This window comes from Myxine glutinosa, chromosome 5 (genome assembly GCF_964187855.1).
Source record: "Myxine glutinosa chromosome 5, kmMyxGlut1.1, whole genome shotgun sequence".
Taxonomy (NCBI): domain Eukaryota; kingdom Metazoa; phylum Chordata; class Myxini; order Myxiniformes; family Myxinidae; genus Myxine; species Myxine glutinosa.
This window is the reverse complement of record NC_136265.1, coordinates 180,169,175-180,189,373: the sequence shown is the minus strand read 5'-3', so window position 1 is coordinate 180,189,373 and position 20,199 is coordinate 180,169,175. Positions and strand designations below refer to the sequence as shown.

The 20,199-nt window shown below is 43.9% G+C and overlaps 1 protein-coding gene across 1 annotated transcript; it reads left to right on the top strand.

Moving 5' to 3' along the window:
- The first annotated feature begins 1,170 nt into the window (after positions 1 to 1,170).
- Positions 1,171 to 6,283, top strand: LOC137428197 (G-protein coupled receptor 52-like). The gene is made up of 3 exons (XM_068118147.2): positions 1,171 to 1,888; positions 4,054 to 4,271; positions 5,438 to 6,283. The coding sequence occupies exons 1-3, from the start codon at positions 1,350 to 1,352 to the stop codon at positions 5,758 to 5,760; spliced, it is 1,080 nt and encodes a 359-aa protein (XP_067974248.2). The 5' UTR covers positions 1,171 to 1,349; the 3' UTR covers positions 5,761 to 6,283.
- Positions 6,284 to 20,199: the final 13,916 nt, after the last annotated feature.

The window sequence follows — 20,199 nt, the reverse complement described above, 5'->3', positions numbered from 1 at the left end:
CCAGCACATCCATATAGAGTTTGCCTCCAGCACATCCATGCCGTTGCGTTGCAGCTTGATTTGAGTTGCAATCAAAAGCGATTTAAAACCTCTGAGCGTTGGTAAGCCATCTGAAACGTTCCTTGTTCAAAATAATCTGGCACGATGGTTGTTCCAGGATAATCAGAGCTTATAATTTTTCAAAAATCCGGATGTGGGGAGACGCACCCCCTGCACCCTCCTCCTGGATCGAAGGGGGAGTGTGCACCTCCTGCACCCCCCCCCCCTGGATCCGCCGCTGCTCGATGTGGAGGAGGAGTGGTGAGGGGAGGGGTGGTGAGAGGGAAGTTTATTGGGGGTGAGGCGTGGTGGTGGGGGTTGGGGGGGGTTGGTGAGGAGTGGGGTTGGAGGGGTGACTGCGAGGGCTAGTGTGGGGGGGAGAGGGGGAGGAGTGGTGAGAGGCAGGGTTAGTGGGGGGAAAGTGTTGGTGAGGGGTGGTGGCGGGGAGGGGTGGTGGAGGGAAGGGGTTGGAGGAATGACGGGGAGGGCTGGTGGGGGGGTGGATGGGTGGTGGGGAGGGTGAGGAGTGGTGAGAGTGAGGGTTAGTGGGGGGAAAGGGTTGGTGAGGGGTGGTGGGGGGGTTGGAGGGGTGGTGAGGAGTGGTGAGAGTGAGGGTTAGTGGGGGGAAAGGGTTGGTGAGGAGTGGTGGAGGGGATGGTTGGTGAGGAGCGGGGTTGGAGGGGTGAATGAATGAACCTGAGATACTCCCGTGGGATTGTCTGGTTTCATGGCCACGCCCACAGCTCTCCGTTAGGGCAGGGAATGAGGACCTCTGATCCTGATCCTCCAGTGGGAATGTAGCCTTGTAGCGCGAGCTGGAGTTCATTGTCACAATCTCCAAGGTTTCCCTAAAGATCGATCGACTCTCTACTGACACTAACTACTGGATGGTGAAACTACCGTGTTTATTATTGTCTTCACTGCAGTTCAATGTGTACAAGTTTATTAAATGTTGTTCCATACGATGTCCAATTAAATAAATATATCGCTCTGTAACGGTGTATAAAAGTTGTGCCGCACACGGCACAGGTGTGTCGTGTGCAGCTCGAGTGAAGTATTAATAGAGGAAGAAGAGGGGTTTTTTTTAACGAGTTGGGGTTTTGTTGGCCCCCTCTTCCCGCCCTTTTCACATAAGATAAGGGGTCTTGGAGTGGATGAAGGCCCCGGTCACGCGTCTCTGACTCGAAACATAAAATAAAACTTATGAAGACCAGTCCGCCATTATCGCTAAACCAGGAGTATGTACAAGTAGCGAAAGATCGAGAAGGCCGACACCTGGGACGTGACCCTGGGACGTGACCCTCGTCACGATGCACGATAACAGGTCTGCCCTGATGTTGGAGGACGAGGCCATGAGGGTCAAGTTCTCCTTGATCGTGGCCCTGAGCGTCATGGTCATCGCCAGTAACCTCCTGGTGATGTTCGTGCTGTGCGGAGCCGTCCCCGGCTGGAGCCGAAACTCGCGCTACATCATGATCTCGCTCGCCGTGGCGGACCTTGGGGTCGGCCTGGTCGTGCCCCTGAACCTGTCCGCCAGCGCAGAGCTGCTCGTCGCCGACAAGAGAAGCGTTTTCTGTGAGGTGGCGGCTTTTTTTAACGGAGTCTTCTTCACTTCGTCCATTTACTCCTTGACCTGCATCAGCATCGAACGTTACCTGGCCGTGCTGCTCCCTCTCCACTACGGTAGCATCGTCACCTCCAAGACCCGCACGGTCCTCATCGCCGCCGCTTGGCTGCTCCCCCCGCTGGTCCTCGCCCCCCTGTGCGTCCCCATCGGCTCGGTGTCCGTCTCCTTCTCCAGCGCCTCGCTCACCTGTGCGCTCGACTACGCGAGCAACGTCACGTACAGGTAAGTGGCACGTGGACTCGTGGTCTCTGCTCGGTTCGTGTCTTTTATGTATAGTATAGCCAGTCGAGGCTCGTATAAGAGCGAACACAAAGAACATATAATAAAGGGAAGAGGGAGACAAGATGGAAGCACAACGACAGGAGAGAACAAGGTTCCAGAGGCGGGAGAAAAGAGGAATGAAGGAGTGAAGGTGAGCAGAGAGTCTTGATTTTGGCAGTTTAACCATAAGAGGGTTGCAGGCAGATCTTGTGCGACCTGTAGGAATATTTGGGGAACAAAGCCCAGAGAGAGCTGGGGGGGGGGGGGGGCAAGGCCGGAGAGGAGTCGGTAGAAGACGGAAAGACCACCTACCTGCCTGCGGTGAGTGAGTGAGAGGCCCTCGGAGTTGGCTTCATGCGGGAGATAGGACGACCATCCATTGTTGAGACAGCAGAAGTAGCATGAGTGGAGTGGAGTGGAGTGGAGTGAATCAAAATCCCATTTTGACCTTTCGACCTTTTCAGACATTTCAGTCCTTTAGAGTCTAAAGTACTGTATATCACTACTTTTGTGAGTACTGTATATCAGAACTTGGGTACGTGAACTCTCGTGAGTACTGTATATCAGAACCTAGGTAAGGGTAAATTTGTAACTATTGTATATCAGAACCTGGTTAAGAGTAAATTTGTGAGTACTGTATATCAGAACCCAGGTAAGGGTTAAATTTGTGAGTACTGTATATCAGAACCTGGTTAGGGGTACATTTGTGACTATTGTATATCAGAACCTGGTTAAGAGTAAATTTGTGACTATTGTATATCAGAACCTGGTTAAGAGTAAATTTGTGAGTACTGTATATCAGAACCTGGTTAAGAGTAAATTTGTGAGTACTGTATATCAGAACCTGGTTAAGAGTAAATTTGTGAGTACTGTATATCAGAACCCAGGTAAGGGTTAAATTTGTGAGTACTGTATATCAGAACCTGGTTAGGGGTACATTTGTGACTATTGTATATCAGAACCTGGTTAAGAGTAAATTTGTGACTATTGTATATCAGAACCTGGTTAAGAGTAAATTTGTGAGTACTGTATATCAGAACCTGGTTAAGAGTAAATTTGTGAGTACTGTATATCAGAACCTGGTTAGGGGTACATTTGTGACTATTGTATATCAGATCCTGGTTAAGAGTAAATTTGTGACTATTGTATATCAGAACCTGGTTAAGAGTAAATTTGTGAGTACTGTATATCAGAACCTGGTTAAGGGTAAATTTGTGACTATTGTATATCAGAACCTGGTTAAGGGTAAATTTGTGACTATTGTATATCAGAACCTGGTTACGGGTAAATTTGTGAGTACTGCATATCAGAACCTGGTTAGGGGTAAATTTGTGACTACTGTATATCAGAACCTGGTTAAGGGTAAATTTGTGACTACTGTATATCAGAACCTGGTTAAGGGTAAATTTGTGACTACTTTATATCAGAACCTGGTTAAGGGTAAATTTGTGACTACTGTAGGCTGACACCTGGGAACCTGGTTAAGGGTAAATTTGTGAGTACTGTATATCAGAACCTGGTTAAGGGTAAATTTGTGACTATTGTATATCAGAACCTGGTTAGGGGTAAATTTGTGACTATTGTATATCAGAACCTGGTCAAGGGTAAATTTGTGACTAATGTATATCAGAACCTGGTTCGGGGTAAATTTGTGAGTACTGTATATCAGAACCTGGTGAGGGGAAAATTTGTGACTATTGTATATAAGAACCTGGTTAGGGGTAAATTTGTGACTATTGTATATCAGAACCTGGTTAAGGGTAAATTTGTGACTACTGTATATCAGAATCTGGTTAGGGGTAAATTTGTGACTATTGTATATCAGAACCTGGTCAAGGGTAAATTTGTGACTACTGTATATCAGAACCTGGTTCGGGGTAAATTTGTGACTACTGTATATCAGAACCTGGTTAGGGGTAAATTTGTGACTACTGTATATCAGAACCTGGTTAGGGGTAAATTTGTGACTACTGTATATCAGAACCTGGTCAAGGGTAAATTTGTGAGTACTGTAAAGCCATACCGGGTAAGGGTAAATTTGTGACTATTGTATATCAGAACCTCGGTGAGGGTACTTTATGAAACCCAAGCACCATTGATTTGATATTTGACCTTTGGCCTTGCAGCATCGTGCTCACCTTCCTGGTATATTTTCCATGCTGTTCCATCATTACGGTGGCGAATGTGCAGTTGTGGCGTGCGGCACATTGGCACGCGCGTAACATGCGGAGTCGAGGCATGGAGTCGAGGCCGCACGAGGATGCTGCTTCACGTGTTCTGCTTCCTGTTGTGTTGCTCTTCTATGCGTTGTGGTCACCCTGCGTTTTCATAATGATCTATACCGGTGAGTCTCCGCATGCTGTACTCACCTATTATTCCTCCTTTCATACAAGTGTTGCTCATGGAGGAGCAGAACCGAGGATAATGGGTCAATCGGCAAAATGGGGACAAGGGCAAACAGGTGGTTGTTGTGGTGCATCCTTTACATGGTTTTCCTTGGGATGAAGTATAAGGCTGCAGGTGCGGCTGTGCCACTAATGCAGTAGCTGGCCCTGTAGGTTAGAGCAGGAATTTGTAACTTTATCAAGGTGCAGGAGATAGCCCGCATACTCTTCGCAAAGGACACTGTATGATCGTTAACATCCACCAACTAATGCTAGTAGATGGGCCACATTTGAGGGACGGTACGGACATTGAAACACCAGGATGACAGTTCATAGCTGTGCCGGGATAGACAGGTTGGATGCGAGAGTGCATACCTCTAGGGTAGCGTTTTTGAGCTGGAGGAGGTGCGGGGGGGTGGGGGAGTGGGGGAGTCTATGGAGTCTATGGACTCCCAGAGGGTACATGCGCTACCTTTTTCATTTGAGGCAGCGAAAGAAAAGCTGTTTGCACACGTAGTATAGTATAATACAATAAATAGCTCCGGGTGGGTCAGTAGTTTAGACCTCTGCTGATTTTGTGGGACCTTCCCTGGAAGCCCCCATGAACACTGGAAGCCTCCTTGATCCGAAATCGGAAAATTGAAGCCCTAGCTATTGTGTGAGATACTGTCTTGTATTCATGTATCAAGTTTCAGAACAATCGGCCGGTGATAAAGGAGGAGCAGCAAAAATGGCAAAAAGTGGACGGACAGACGGATATGACGACCCATTTTACAAGTTAATCTCTTCGATAATCGAGATGACCAAAAGAATGACCGAGTAACCATTGAACGGGAATATGGTACCTACACTGAGGCCAAGGATATGTTACCCCAAAAAGGTTCAGGACCACTGTTCTAGGATCTAGGGGCTCGGCCATACTGCCAGCCTGCATTGTCATAAGAGGGGTTGTGGGTCAAAGAGAGGCCTAGTCTCCGTGTGTGTATTCAGACTGAGGTAGTAGAGGACTTAAGGCTTTGAGGGAGGACCATGAAACGGCATACTTTTTCACTCGTGAACTACTCTTTATTTTCCCATCGCTCGAATACTACCCCTTTACATGTCCTTTTGTCTGGACTGTTTCCAGGTGTGACCAAGATAAAGGTGAACCAGTGGATTGAATTCCTGTCCATGTGGTTGCCAGTGTTTGGCAGCTTGCTCGACTGTGTCGTTTATTTCTGGATCAATCGCAGTTTCCGTCGACGTTTCCAGGAAATTATTGCCATGCTCTGCAAGAAAGCACTAGGCCGTGAAATTGGCACTGGGTCAAGACGGAGGTCTTTTGCTGGCCACATGCCATCCGTGTGTCCTGGGTTTCCACGAACCAAAGTCTCTGGGGTTGGCGGTGCACCTGGTGGAACTGAAGGGTCCAAGTCTTGTACAGACACAAACAGGAACGTAGTAGTTTGACCCATGGAGGTGTGGATTTTGGTTTGTAGTTATTAAAGGATGGGTCTAGTAACGGTATCGTGGTGTTGGGTGGAGCGTTCTCCGATGCAATTGGCAATCTGGGGGGAAATAGACAATCTTTCTCCTTTCTTTCCCCCCCTTTCTTCCCTAATATTGTTTGGAAACAGTTTTGATCTTATTGGTACTCTTGGTGTTCTATTTATTGGCGTTTTAATGTAAAATACTTTGGGTATGTTGTGCTCTGTTTTCTAAAGATATTGTAAATTGACGACGTTGCATGTTTGCACCACGTTGCTTCCTATGATGCTCGAAGCGTAGCTTTGTCTGTTTGTGATGTCATTTCCTGGTATATTTGTGTCCTTTTTCTTTTTACTTGAGCTCGGACATCTTTTGTATGCAATGGTTCAATTATTCCTTTAGCTGGGACAAAACTAGCTTATGATGAGGAATGCGCCATGCTGTATCTGCTTAACGTTTGATCACTATTATTTATTTATTTTGAAGAGTGGAGAGATTTTTATATTTTTTTTCACTGTCACCACCCTCATATGATGTCATTAAAAGTCTTGTTTGTATAGGAACACATAAACCTTGTGTAATGATTCTATGACGCCATGTTTCAGAGAATCGATTCCATTGAGTCTCCGAGCGAGGAATATACTGTGATTTGCCTTTGTCTTCCCAATGGTAGTCGAGGCAGGAGTTTTGGACAGGGCAGTGGACACAATGGTCTGCTCTTGCAAAAGACGGATCTTTACAAGCAGACGCGATACTTAGATCAACGTCGCTCTGAGGGAAGATGTGCTTGATCCAATGGCCTACCCAAAAAGCACCAAGATGATCAAACGGACTAGAAGGTCGGTGAGTTGGGGTGGGGGTGATTGGTTTTATTCACCTAACGAAGGGTTTTGACCCTTTATGTAAAACCTTACTCCATTTCAGCCTTGCACCATCCTGAAGCTTTTCCATGATCGTTTCACCATCCAGATAGTCGTTGAGTAAAAATATTGTTGCTGCATCACTTCATCTTCCTTACTGGCATCTTGCACCTCTAGTTGATGGCCTTCCAGTTCTAGGTCTGACCTCTAGTTGATGGCCTTCCAGTTCTAGGTCTGACCTCCAGTTGATGGCCTTCCAGTTCTAGGTCTGACCTCCAGTTGATGGCCTCCAGTTTTAGGTCTGACCTCGAGTTGATGGCCTTCCAGTTCTCGGCATTTTTTGTGTTCCCTGTTGTAGAGTTTATTATCCTAACACAGAAGTGTCTTTTTATAGGGAGCTTCTTGGAGGAATTGTTCCTGGAAGTCAACGTACACTTCTAGAACCAGTTCTCCATCTTGTTTGTCACAGTCGATGGCAGATCAGCCCCAAGTTCTCTATCTTGTTTGTCATAGTCAATGGCAGATGAGCCCCAAGTTCGTCCCCATCTTGTTTTGTCACAGTCAATGGCAGATCAGCCCCAAGTTCTCCATCTTATGTTGTCAGTCACAGTCGATGGTGGATCAGCCCCAAGTTCTCCATCTTATTTGTCACAGTCGATGGTACATCAGCCCCAAGTTCTCCATCTTATTTTGTCACAGTCACAGTCAATGGCAGATCAGCCCCAATTTTCTCCATCTTCTTTGTCACATTCGATGGTAGATGAGCCCCAAGTTCTCCATCTTGTGTTCTCATTTCTTAATGAAACATATAAATGACTGAATATTGTAATTTTTTCTCATTTCCCCGATTTGTCTCCCTTTATTGAGGCTGCGACTCCAATCCAGCATAATCCGAAGAGCTAAACCAAACAACATCACAGTTTCATCGATGAAAGAAAGTTGTGGCAAAGGCAAAGTATTCTCAACATCAGTAAAATGTATTACCAGCTAATGAGGACGCTCACTCTTGGAACACTTAATATAAATGGTGTTCATCACATCCGCCAGATCCAAGTGAATAGTTTATCCCAACGGAAGCAAGTTGATGTAATCTCACTGCAGGGAACTTGTAACTCTGAGAAGGTAGAACATGACTGGTGCAGCATACTCAAAGGTAACTTTGAGAATTTGGAACATGACTGGGGCAGCATATTTAAAGGTAACGGAGAAGGTAGAACGTGACTGGTGCAGCATATTTAAAGGTAACTCTGAGAAGGTAGAATGCGACTGGTGCAGCATATTTAAAGGTATCTCTGAGAAGGTAGAACATGACTGGTGCAGCATATTTAAAGGTAACTTTGAGAAGGTAGAACATGATTGGTGCAGCATATTTAAAGGTATCTCTGAGAAGGTAGAACATGACTGGTGCAGTGGTGCAGCATATTTAAAGGTATGTCTGAGAAGGTAGAACATGACTGGTGCAGCATATATAAAGGTATCTCCGAGACGGTAGAACATGACTGGTGCAGCATATTTAAAGGTAACGGAGAAGGGAGAACATGACTGGTGCAGCATATTTAAAGGTATCTCTGAGAAGGTAGAACATGACTGGTGCAGCATATATAAAGGTATCTCTGAGACGGTAGAACATGACTGGTGCAGCATATTTAAAGGTAACGGAGAAGGTAGAACATGACTGGTGCAGCATATTTAAAGGTATATCTGAGATGGTAGAACATGACTGGTGCAGCATATTTAAAGGTAACGGAGAAGGTAGAACATGACTGGTGCAGCATATTTAAAGGTATCTCTGAGACGGTAGAACATGATTGGTGCAGCATATTTAGAGGTATCTCTGAGACGGTAGAACATGATTGGTGCAGCATATTTAAAGGTATCTCTGAGAAGGTAGAACATGACTGGTGCAGCACATTTAAAGGTATCTCTGAGAAGGTAGAACATGACTGGTGCAGTGGTGCAGCATATATAAAGGTATCTCTGGTAAGGTAGAACATGACTGGTGCAGCATATATAAAGGTAACGGAGAAGGTAGAACATGACTGGTGCAGCATACTACTGTGTTCAAAAAGTATCCGACCTTTATTTTTCGTGAGTAAAAAAAAAGAAGCTAGGAGGCGTTGATTGGTGCACGTATGTAGGCGATCCTAATGCGCACGCGTGAATTTTTTCCCACCTGCAGAAGCTGTCATTCGACGGCAGACCGCCGATGAGTGAGGAAATGTAAGCGAGCGCCGTCGGATTTTCGTTTTTGACAAAATGACGGAAAAACTTGAACAACGCTACTGCATCAAATTTTGTGTAAAGCTTGGCGATTCCCAAGTGGAAACGATCCGCAAGATTCAACACCGTTCATTCCATTATGAAGGAGGATTTGGGCTTCAGGAGAATCTCAGCGAAGTTCGTACCAAAGCTGCTAACGATTGAGCAGAAGCAACTCCGTTTGGAGATCGCACAGGACATGCTGGAGACTGTGAACAGCGATCCCAGCTTCCTCAACACAGTGATCACTGGCGATGAGTCCTGGGTTTATGGGTACGACCCAGAAACCAAGTTGCAGTCATCACAATGGAAGTATCCAACATCCCCGAAGCCAAAAAACACAAAATTTGATGCAGTAGCGTTGTTCAAGTTTTTCCGTCATTTTGTCAAAAACGAAAATCCGACGGCGCTCGCTTACATTTCCTCACTCATCGGCGGTCTGCCGTCGAATGACAGCTTCTGCAGGTGGGAAAAAATTCACGCGTGCGCATTAGGATCGCCTACATACGTGCACCAATCAACGCCTCCCTAGCTTCTTTTTTTTTACGCACGAAAAATAAAGGTCGGATACTTTTTGAACACTATGTATATAAAGATATCTCTGAGAAGGTAGAACATGACTGGTGCAGCACATACAGTCACGTGAAAAAGTAAGTACACCCCATGTAAAGTTTAGACTTTTTCAACATATTTCAAAATACAGCTATTTGATCTTCATTTCAACAATATTGATAGATAAAGGTGATATAATATAACAAATATCATGAAACATTTACATTTTGTAGTCCTTCGTATAATTTAAATAAACATTAATGCAAATTTCTCATGTGGAAAAAGTAAGTACACCCTTGGCTCTAATAGGTGGTATTGCCCCCTTTGGCAGAAACAACCTCAAGTAGGCGTTTCTCATAACTGTCTACCAGTCTCTGACATCGACTGGGAGAAATTTTTGCCCACTCCTCCATGCAGAATTCGTTCAGCTGTGCGATGTTTGAGGGGTTTCTTGCATGCACAGCTCGTTTCAAATCCCCCCACAACATCTTGATGGGATTTAGATCCGGGCTTTGACTTGGCCATTCCAGAACCCTCCATTTTTTTCTTTTCAGCCATTCCTTGGTGGATTTACTGGTATGTTTAGGGTCATTGTCATGTTGCAAAGTCCACCTTTGGTTGAGTTTCAACTTTCCGACAGATGGCCTCACATTATCCTCAAGCACCCTCTGGTACAATGAAGAATTCATCGTGGATTCTATGATGGTGAGCTGCCCAGGCCCTGATGCAACAAAGCTGCCCCAAACCATAATATTTCCACCACCATGCTTTACAGTTGGTATCAGGTTCTTGTGGTCAAATGCTGTCTTTGGTTTTCCCCAAACATGTCTTCTGGTACTGTGGCCAAATAGCTCTACCTTTGACTCATCTGTCCAGAGCACATTGTTCCAGAAGTGCTGGTCTTTGCCTCGGTGTTCATTGGCAAACTTTAGTCTTGCCCTGATGTTCTTTCTGGACAGCAAACGTTTCCTCCTGGCACACCTCCCAAGTAGATCAAATTTGTGCAGCCTCTTTCTAATGGTAGACTCGTGCACTTTGACATCAACATTGGCAAGAGCTACCTGTAGGTCCCGCGATGACATTCTGGGGTTCTTCGAGACTTCTTTCAGCATCTTGCGGTCTGCTCTCGGGCTGAACTTGCTGGGGCGGCCTGGCCTGAACAAGTTGGCAGTTGTTTGGAATCTTCTCCACTTGTAGATGATCTTCCGGACAGTCGAATGATTGATTTCAAATTGTTTGGAGATCTTTTTAAATCCCTTCCCAGACTCGTAGGCATCTATAACCTTAATTCTGAAGGCCTCAGAGAGCTCTTTTGATCTAGGCATGGTGACGCCGCACACTTCAACAACAAAGAGCAAACCAAACTTAATGTCTGAGGTTTAAATGACAGGTTCCTCCTAGATCCTCTCTAACGATGTTCTAATCATTTGCACCTGAGCTGGTGCACCTGATTCTAATTTTAGGTATTTGAAGTAGTGATAAATGTAGGGGTGTACTTACTTTTTCCACATGCTAAATTTGCATTTATGTTTATTTAAATTATACAATGGACTACAAAATGTAAATGTTTCATGATACTTGTTATATTATATCACCTTTATCTATCAATATTGTTGAATTGAAGATCAAATAGCTGTATGTTGAAATACGTTGAAAAAGTCAAAACTTTACATGGGGTGTACTTACTTTTTCACGTGACTGTATAAAGGTAACGGAGAAGGTAGAACATGACTGGTGCAGCATATATAAAGGTATCTCTGAGACGGTAGAACATGACTGGTGCAGCATATTTGAAGGTAACGGAGAAGGTAGAACATGACTGGTGCAGCATATTTAAAGGTATCTCTGAGACAGTAGAACATGACTGGTGCAGCATATTTAAAGGTATCTCTGAGACGGTAGAACATGACTGGTGCAGCATACTTATAGGTAATTCTGAAAAGGAACAACATGATTGGTGCAGCATATTTAAAGGTAACTGAGAAGGTAGAATTTAAATTGTATATTTTAGGCCATTTTGGACAAACTCTGCAGAACCACATCCTGAAGCCCATGGTGACCTTTCCCATTTCCTTTCCGTCGTGTGTTTCCTTGTTGTATGGTGTTGCTACCCAATTACCAACAGTACACATGGTTTCGATGCTCCAATGGTCATGTGACCTTAGTAAGGCTTGTCCAATGGTACATCACCCCATGTTTAGGAATGTTGTAGCCTTCTTGAACATTTTTTTTCCTCTATTTCTGACCACCACATGGTCACTATGGGCCTACCCTTTCTCCAATTGAAACATAATTGAATTGTTGGAAATGTGTGTTGGAAATTTAATACTAGTCTTTTTAAGGAAGCCTTTTGCAATTTCTGAATATCAGTAGCTGTAAAAAACAAACCTTTTTGCTTCCACTAACGTATGGCGGGACAATATGAAAACACCTCGGTTAGAAACTGAAATTTGAAACCTGGGGAACAAACTGGCAAAACAAGAGAATGATGCAAACTATCAGTTACTCCTTGAAAGACTCAACTTGGGGAACTATTGCAGGAGAACGGTGCCGAATTATTAGATTGAGAATAAAAAATATTGAGGTATCAGATAGCCCTGGAAAATCTTTTTTTTCACCTGGAATCAAAAAGCAAACCATGTCGGCTTATTTTATCAATTATGGACCGCAGTGAGAATGTAATTGTTCTGATGAGGTAATAATACTATTAGAAAGTTATTCTGAACTATTCTCAAAAAAAGATGTTGATGAGGATAAGATGAAACTCTTTACCTGCCATCTCCCATCGCTGACCGAGACTCCACACCTGGAGCTGCATGTGCCGTTAACTCTTGCTGAATTGGAACGTGCTCTGGGTGAAATGGATTCTGGAAAGGCTCCAGGAATTGATGGCCTACCGGCCGAGTTTTACTTGGAGTTTTGGGACCTTGTGGGTCCGGAACTTTTGAATGTAATCCAAGAATCCCTGCGATCTGGTGCAATGCCATTAGGTCTAAGGAGAGCAGTGGTGAGTCTCCTCCCAAAGTCAGGAGATCTCTGGCGGATGGAGTATTGGAGACCAGTTTCAGTATTATTCACGGACTACAAACTGTTTTCAAAAGCGATGGCAAATCGTTTGAAGAAGGTCATTGGTGATCTGGTCCTACCCGATAAGACCTTTTGCATCCCTGGTCGTTCCATTTATGACAACATTTTGTTAGTTCGGGATTTAATGGACACTTACCACGATCAAAATGATTTTGGAATTTTTTTATGCACTTGGAAAAAGCCTTTGACAGCATTGATCATGTTTTTTTGTGGCATGTTCTGGAAGCATGTGGCTTTGGGGTTAATTTCAGAGCCTTCATATCTCTATTGTACACTGACATCTCTAGTGTAATTAAGGTAAACAATGAACTCGTTTCCTACATACAGGTCCAGAGAGGGGTACGGCAGGGTTGCCCAGTCTCAGGATTGCTTTTTGCATTAGCAATGGAACCATTACTTTGTACGCTCAGGGAGAATATCTCTGGCCTGACGTGTTTTCCAAGGAGTCCACCATTGAATATATCAGCTTATATGCAGATGATGTTTGTGTCATAATCAGATAGAGTTCTGAAGAAGATTTCGGACTCCGGCCTACGTTTGCGTCGAGACAAGTGCAAATTTATGGTTTCATCGGTCACGTACCTGGGTCATACGATTGATGCCGAGGGTCTACACCCGACAGATGAGAAAGTCAGAGCTATCAAGGATGCTCCTGCTCCACAAGACGTAACCAAATTGAAGCATACCTCGGTTTGCTTCAGTTCTATGGTCGTTACATCCCGAATGTGACCGACGTTTTGGGGCCCCTTTATCGTCTTTTGAAGAAAGGTGTCTCCTGGAACTGCGGGTCCACTGAACAATCAGCATTCCAGACCTCCAAGGATCTGCTCAAATCGTCCAATGTTCTCGTTCATTTTGATCCAGAGAAGGATCTTGTGCTGACATGCGATGCCTGTCGGTATGGAGTGGGGAGTGTATTATCACACGTGATGCCTGATGGTACGGAAAGACCTGTTGCATTTGCTTCCAGAACGTTGTCCCCGGCAGAGAAGAACCATTCCCAACTTGACAAGGAAGGATTGGGAAACGTTTTCGGTGTCAGCAAATTTCGCCAGTACCTTCTTGGACATCATTTCACGATTCGCACTGATCACAAGCCGCTGATCAGTCTGTTTGGTCCAACTAAGGCGACATCTGACACATTACCACCGCCCAGGATCATCCGCTGGTCCCCGTTTCTCGCTGCTTATGACTACACCATATATTATAAGCCCGGTTCGTCTATCACAAATGCAGATTCCATGAGTCGGTTACCCCTTCCAGAATCCGTTGATGATTTTCCTACACCAGGATCCATTATTGCACTGATGGATCATCTGGAAGATTGTGCTGTCGACGCTGGCCAGATCCGCACTCATACTCGACGAGACCCCGTTCTGTCCAGAACTGTCCAGGCTGTACAGCTTGGATGGCATTTGCTACCTGAGGGTGACCCAGCTTTTGCGGCTTTTAAAGCACGTAAAAATGAACTCGGCGTGGAAAATGGTTGCCTACTCTGGGGATGTCGTGTCGTGATCTGCGTTTCAGGGTCACGGATGAAATCCATGATCGTCACCCCGGGATTGTGAAGATGAAGCCACTCGCTAGAAACTATGTGTGGTGGCCGAATCTTGATGCTGATATAGAACATCATGTTCGACATTGTTACCCCTGCCAGAGCACCCGGAACACACCTGCGAAAGCACCACTGCATCCCTGGGAATGTCCCAGCGAACCGTAGCATCACCTACATCTCGATTATGCCGGGCCTATTAACGGCAGCATGATTCTAATCATCACGGACGCGCACACAAAATGGATCGATGCCTATGTGACGCGTGGTACTACGTCAGCCATTGTCATCGAAAAACTCAGATGCTGTTTCACCACTCATGGAGTGCCCAGGATGATCGTGAGTGACAACGGTCAGTGTTTTTCCAGTTCCGAGTTCACCGAGTTCACACGTCGGAACGGCATCAAACATAAGTTTGTCAGCCCACATCACCAGGCTTCAAATGGCTTGGCCGAACGATCCGTGGGAATCATCAAATCAGGATTGCAGAAACTTTAGGAGGGAAACCTGGAAACAAAGCTTTCTCGTCTCCTGTTCAAATACCACATCACGCCACAATCAACAACCGGTGCAGCTCCGTCTGTTATTGATGAAACGACACCTGAGATCGACACTTGACAATCTCAAACCGGACATATCAAATGTTTATCAGAGCCAGCTTAATCAAAAGTTGGTCCACGATAAATCGTCCAACAGTCGCTCTATCAACATCGGAGATCCAGTGTTTGCCCAAAATGTTGGTGCAGGTGCGACGTGGCTACCGGGGGACATCATCGAGAAGCCAGGTCCACTGTCCTGCGTGATTCGCCTGCAGGACGGCTGCAAAATTTGTCGACATCAGGACCACATAACCTACTGTCACTGTCAGTTCATAGAGCCTGCAGAATCGTCAGTCAGAACAACAGTTTGACTGGAGATCGTCGTGGCCGCTCCAGCCGGCTCGGATGCCCCGAAAACTTCTGCGAACGCTACACCCTTCGTGGAGACCAAAGGGATCACCTCGGACTCTGTATCCACTAGTCCACCGCCACCCAAAGGAATCACCTCGGACTCTGTATCCACTGGTCCACTGCCACCCAAAGGAATCACCTCGGACTCTGTATCCACTAGTCCACCGCCACCCAAAGGAATCACCTCGGACTCTGTATCCACTGGTACACCGCCCCCCAAAGGAATCGCCTCGGACTCTGTATCCACTGGTCCACCGCGACGCTCAATGCGGGAGAGAAAAGCACCCGAGACCGTTTGAATCTGTGAAGATGTTTTTTCACGTTGACACATGTTCTATTTTCACGTTGACGCACGTTCTATTTTCACGTTGACACATGTTCTATTTTCACGTTGACACATGTTCTATTTTGATGTTGACACATGTTCTATTTTGATGTTGACACATGTTCTATTTTCTCCTTGACACATGTTCTATTTTCTCCTTGGCACATGTTCTATTTTCATGTTGACATGTTCTATTTTCACGTTGACACATGTTCTATTTTCACGTTCACATGTTCTATTTTCACATTGACACATGTTCTATTTTCACGTTGGCACATGTTCTATTTTCACCTTGGCACATGTTCTATTTTCACCTTGGCACATGTTCTATTTTCACGTTGACACATGTTCTATTTTCACGTTGACACATGTTCTATTTTCACGTTGACACATGTTCTATTTTGATGTTGACACATGTTCTATTTTGATGTTGACACATGTTCTATTTTCTCCTTGACACATGCTCTATTTTCTCCTTGACACATGTTCTATTTTCATGTTGACATGTTCTATTTTCATGTTGACATGTTCTATTTTCACGTTGACACATGTTCTATTTTCACGTTGGCACATGTTCTATTTTCACCTTGGCACATGTTCTATTTTCACCTTGGCACATGTTCTATTTTCACGTTGGCACATGTTCTATTTTCACGTTGGCACATGTTCTATTTTCACATTGGCGCATGTTCTATTTTCACGTTGGCGCATGTTTTATTTTCACGTTGGCGCATGTTCTATTTTCACGTTGGCGCATGTTCTATTTTCACGTTGGCGCATGTTCTATTTTCACGTTGACGCATGTTCTATTTTCACGTTGGCGCATGTTCTATTTTCACGTTGACACATGTTCTATTTTGACGTTGACACATGTTCTATTTTCACGTTGGCACATGTTCTATTTTCACGTTGACACATGTTCTAATTTCACGTTGACACATGTTCTATATTCACGTTGACACATGTTCTATATTCACGTTGACACATGTTCTATTTACACGTTGACACATATTCTATTTTCATGTTGACACGTGTTCTATTTTCACGTTGAAACATGTTCTATTTTCACGTTGAAACATGTTCTATTTTCACGTTGACACAGACAGGGGCAGAATTATCCCCGTGTCCACTTGCTTTTGTTTGCTCACATATTTTCACATGTTTTTGGAAATGTTGCTTTTGGAATGTCAATTTTGGAAATCTAGCACGTATTGCGCTTGGTCATTTTGGACTTAAAGGGGAGGATGTCATGTATGAAGATGCAAATATTCCCCGTTTTATCCCGACACCGTGACCGCGGGTTTATTTCCGTTTCCGGAAGTTACGGCCCAGCTCGGATGGCGCTGGGGTGAATCGGGCCTGTATCTGCAGAGTGAATAAACGTGCAACAATCGTTCGTAGTCTGTCGAGATACCTTGCAATGCCATATTTCGTCTGAAGGAGATCAAGGCCTTGTTCCACTAGAGTCACTTTATACAGAGAGTTACGACATGACGATCCGGAAAAATACGGTCACGTGACTCAGGGAGCCATTTTGGGGCCAAATTCGCGTTCGCTTAACTTCTCGCGTTCACATGTTATGCAAGTACAATCGATTCGACTACCTACGGAAGCCTTGGTTCACTGAAAATGCCGGGTTGTTGTGCATTTGGATGCACAAATAGACATGACAAGGGTTTCAAGATGTACAGATTCCCTTCAGATCCCAATAGACGTAAAATATGGGAGAATAAAGTCAGCCGTGTGGGCTGGAAGCCGGCTTCGTCTTCAAAGCTTTGCGAGGTAGGTCAAGTTACTCTTCAGTCCCATGTATTGTATTCCTTTAACACAGGGAGCACCCGGTTCCCGTAGAGAACGGGTTAACAAATTGAATTGTTAACCGATAGACTGTACAATTTGGCAGGATACTGTATAAGGAGTGTAAAGGTAAACGAAAAAACGTGTGACTCATGCATCCAGGCAGATGAAAAACTCACATGACAAAGCACACCAGGCCTCAAAGCTTACCCAACTAAAAGAATACAAAGAAGGAAGCCTTATTAAGGTATCTGATTCTGTGTTCGACATGGTCTACAGAGTTGAACTTATGTTTCGTAAGGTAGAGAATGACATGGACAAGAACAATGTCAAGAAAATGTTGATGGAAAAGGCACAGGAATTGAGTTCTGACATTTCTCTACCAGTATGTCACAATCTCAAGGAAAAACTGATTAATAAGTTTATCAATGCACGACTGCATTTTTATTGCAAGAAGAAAACAAGTGAATTGAAAAAGGAAGCCGAAAGAAAGAAGAAAGGAGGAGAGCTTGGGAGCAAGAGTATGGCGATGAGGAAACTGGCCAAGAAAGTAAAGTGAATTATTTAACTTTCACCTTATAGAGACTACAAGTGATTCCCGCAACTAGTAGTCAATAGCTGTCATTGTATCATAGTGAAAACCGTTAATTTTTTTGTTTGGAAACATTGGATACTTTGCTTGACCGTACATTGTACTGTATTTTCTATATTTCTATTTAGAAAAAGAACGTTCAGTTCACAATATGCCAACAGTTTGATAATAGCTAGTATTAGGAATCATTTCTAGAGAATGGTTATGAATGGTTATGTTGTAAATTCAACAGGGCTGGACAAAAAGAAGAAGTCTCTGTTTGGCATTATTGTGTATTCGTGCATGCATCTCTTATTGTGTATTCGTGCATGCATCTTAAGGAATAGCTTGCCCATGTCGCATATCCACTTACCCTGTATTTGGTCTTGCCATTTTTTTTTTCAGGGGAACACAAAAGTTCTCAAAAAATTCCACATAATGCAATGAAAGTTTTAATGATTGTAAAGATAAAAAGCAGGAAGTTGCTATTCATATTGGGGTCTCAACCCTCACAAGACCTCTAATTTGTATCGTTCTTCAAAATGGTAGAGATAAATGCGGGAAAAAAAATCATCACATATTGCAATTTTGACAGCTGGACTACGTTTCATTTATTCTGATTGTACCTGGATCTGTTGCTGAATGTGGTTAACTGATGAAAAGAAAGCTGAAAAGGTTAATTTACAGTATGTGTGCATTGACCGTGTGTGTGTGTGTGTGTGTGTGTGTGTGTGTGTGTGTGTGTGTGTGTGTGTCTGTGTGGATATGTGTGTGTGTGTGTGTTTATCCCGTGTGTGTACATGTGTGTTTTAATGTGTTGATGTTTGTGTGTATGTATGAGTTTATTGGCTCTGAAAACGCATTAAATTTGTTTCAGTTTGATAATGTTTACATTAAATTCATTTCTTTCAGACAAAACACACGTGTATTTTAATTCCCCCGCCCCCACCCCCCCCCCCCCGCTTTTCCTATCCCCTTAATCGAAGAGGTTAAAGATTATTTTAGGTTACAAGACTACCTTGTCACATAGTATGTTCAAATTCTCTCCAGGCATCGTGAGTAACCCAAATTATTATTGCCAACATCGCGATAATGAGGATTCAGAAATCACCCATTTTCTCACTTCTCATCAACCGCTCATTTTTTCAGACGAACTAATATCCCATTATAGGCAATCTGGAACATAATGGAGCTAATACTCATAGACCGACATCTCGATCCAAAAAAACAAAAAACAAAAACATTCACCGAACTCCCTAACCCCGTGTTTGTGCAGTGGTGCATTGCATTACACACGCATAGCTCATAGTGCACTGTGCATGTGCCGGTTCAGTGGTTCCGCAAAAATGGCGGCGTGTTCTCAGTTGTCGTAACTCTCCGTATAAAGGGACTCTATGTTCCACTGATCTCTACAACCACTGGATAGCGCATCGCCCACTGAACGTAACACACACAACTGACGCTGCCGCACACACAGGTCGGCCATCTTAACCACTCGCATCGTATGCGGACGCGTCAGGAGTCAGGGAGTGAACAACACGTAATTTGTATGCAATTCCCAACTAAGCTCGCTACTTTCCTTCAGATCTGGACTTTATATCAAATCCCTTATACTATAGTTTCAAATTGTATTCTCGTAATAGAGGCCTACATCAACATCAACTTGTTTAATCATCAAAAAAATGTCCCCCACTACACCAAGTCCCAATCATTTGCTTCCTTCTTCAAAACAAAACAATGCTATTATTATGTTGCAGCATTTTGCAGACGAGATCAGTAATGGCATCCACCAACAGTTCTTATTGAATGGTCATTTGTTTTCTTTGCTGAATAAAAGTAATTTTAAAAAGGTAATTACTTTCTAGTGATTTATTTACATTCTTATTTCTTGTCAGAAGTAAACTCTTTTCAGTAGTAAATGGGGGGGGGGGGGGGGGCATGAAGGAATCTTAAAAATCATTTAAGGAATACATGTCCTGTTATGGCAATAAAAGGCAATATGTAAGGCAAAAAGTACAGTTGTGGCAATGAAAGGCAATTTGTAAGGCAAAAAGTACAGTTGTGGCAATGAAAGGCAATTTGTAAGGCAAAAAGTACAGTTGTGGCAATAAAAGGCAATATGTAAGGCAAAAAGTACAGTTGTGGCAATGAAAGGCAATTTGTAAGGCAAAAAGTACAGTTGTGGCAATAAAAGGCAATATGTAAGGCAAAAAGTACAGTTGTGGCAATGAAAGGCAATTTGTAAGGCAAAAAGTACAGTTGTGGCAATAAAAGGCAATATGTAAGGCAAAAAGTACAGTTGTGGCAATGAAAGGCAATTTGTAAGGCAAAAAGTACAGTTGTGGCAATAAAAGGCAATATGTAAGGCAAAAAGTACAGTTGTGGCAATGAAAGGCAATTTGTAAGGCAAAAAGTACAGTTGTGGCAATAAAAGGCAATATGTAAGGCAAAAAGTACAGTTGTGGCAA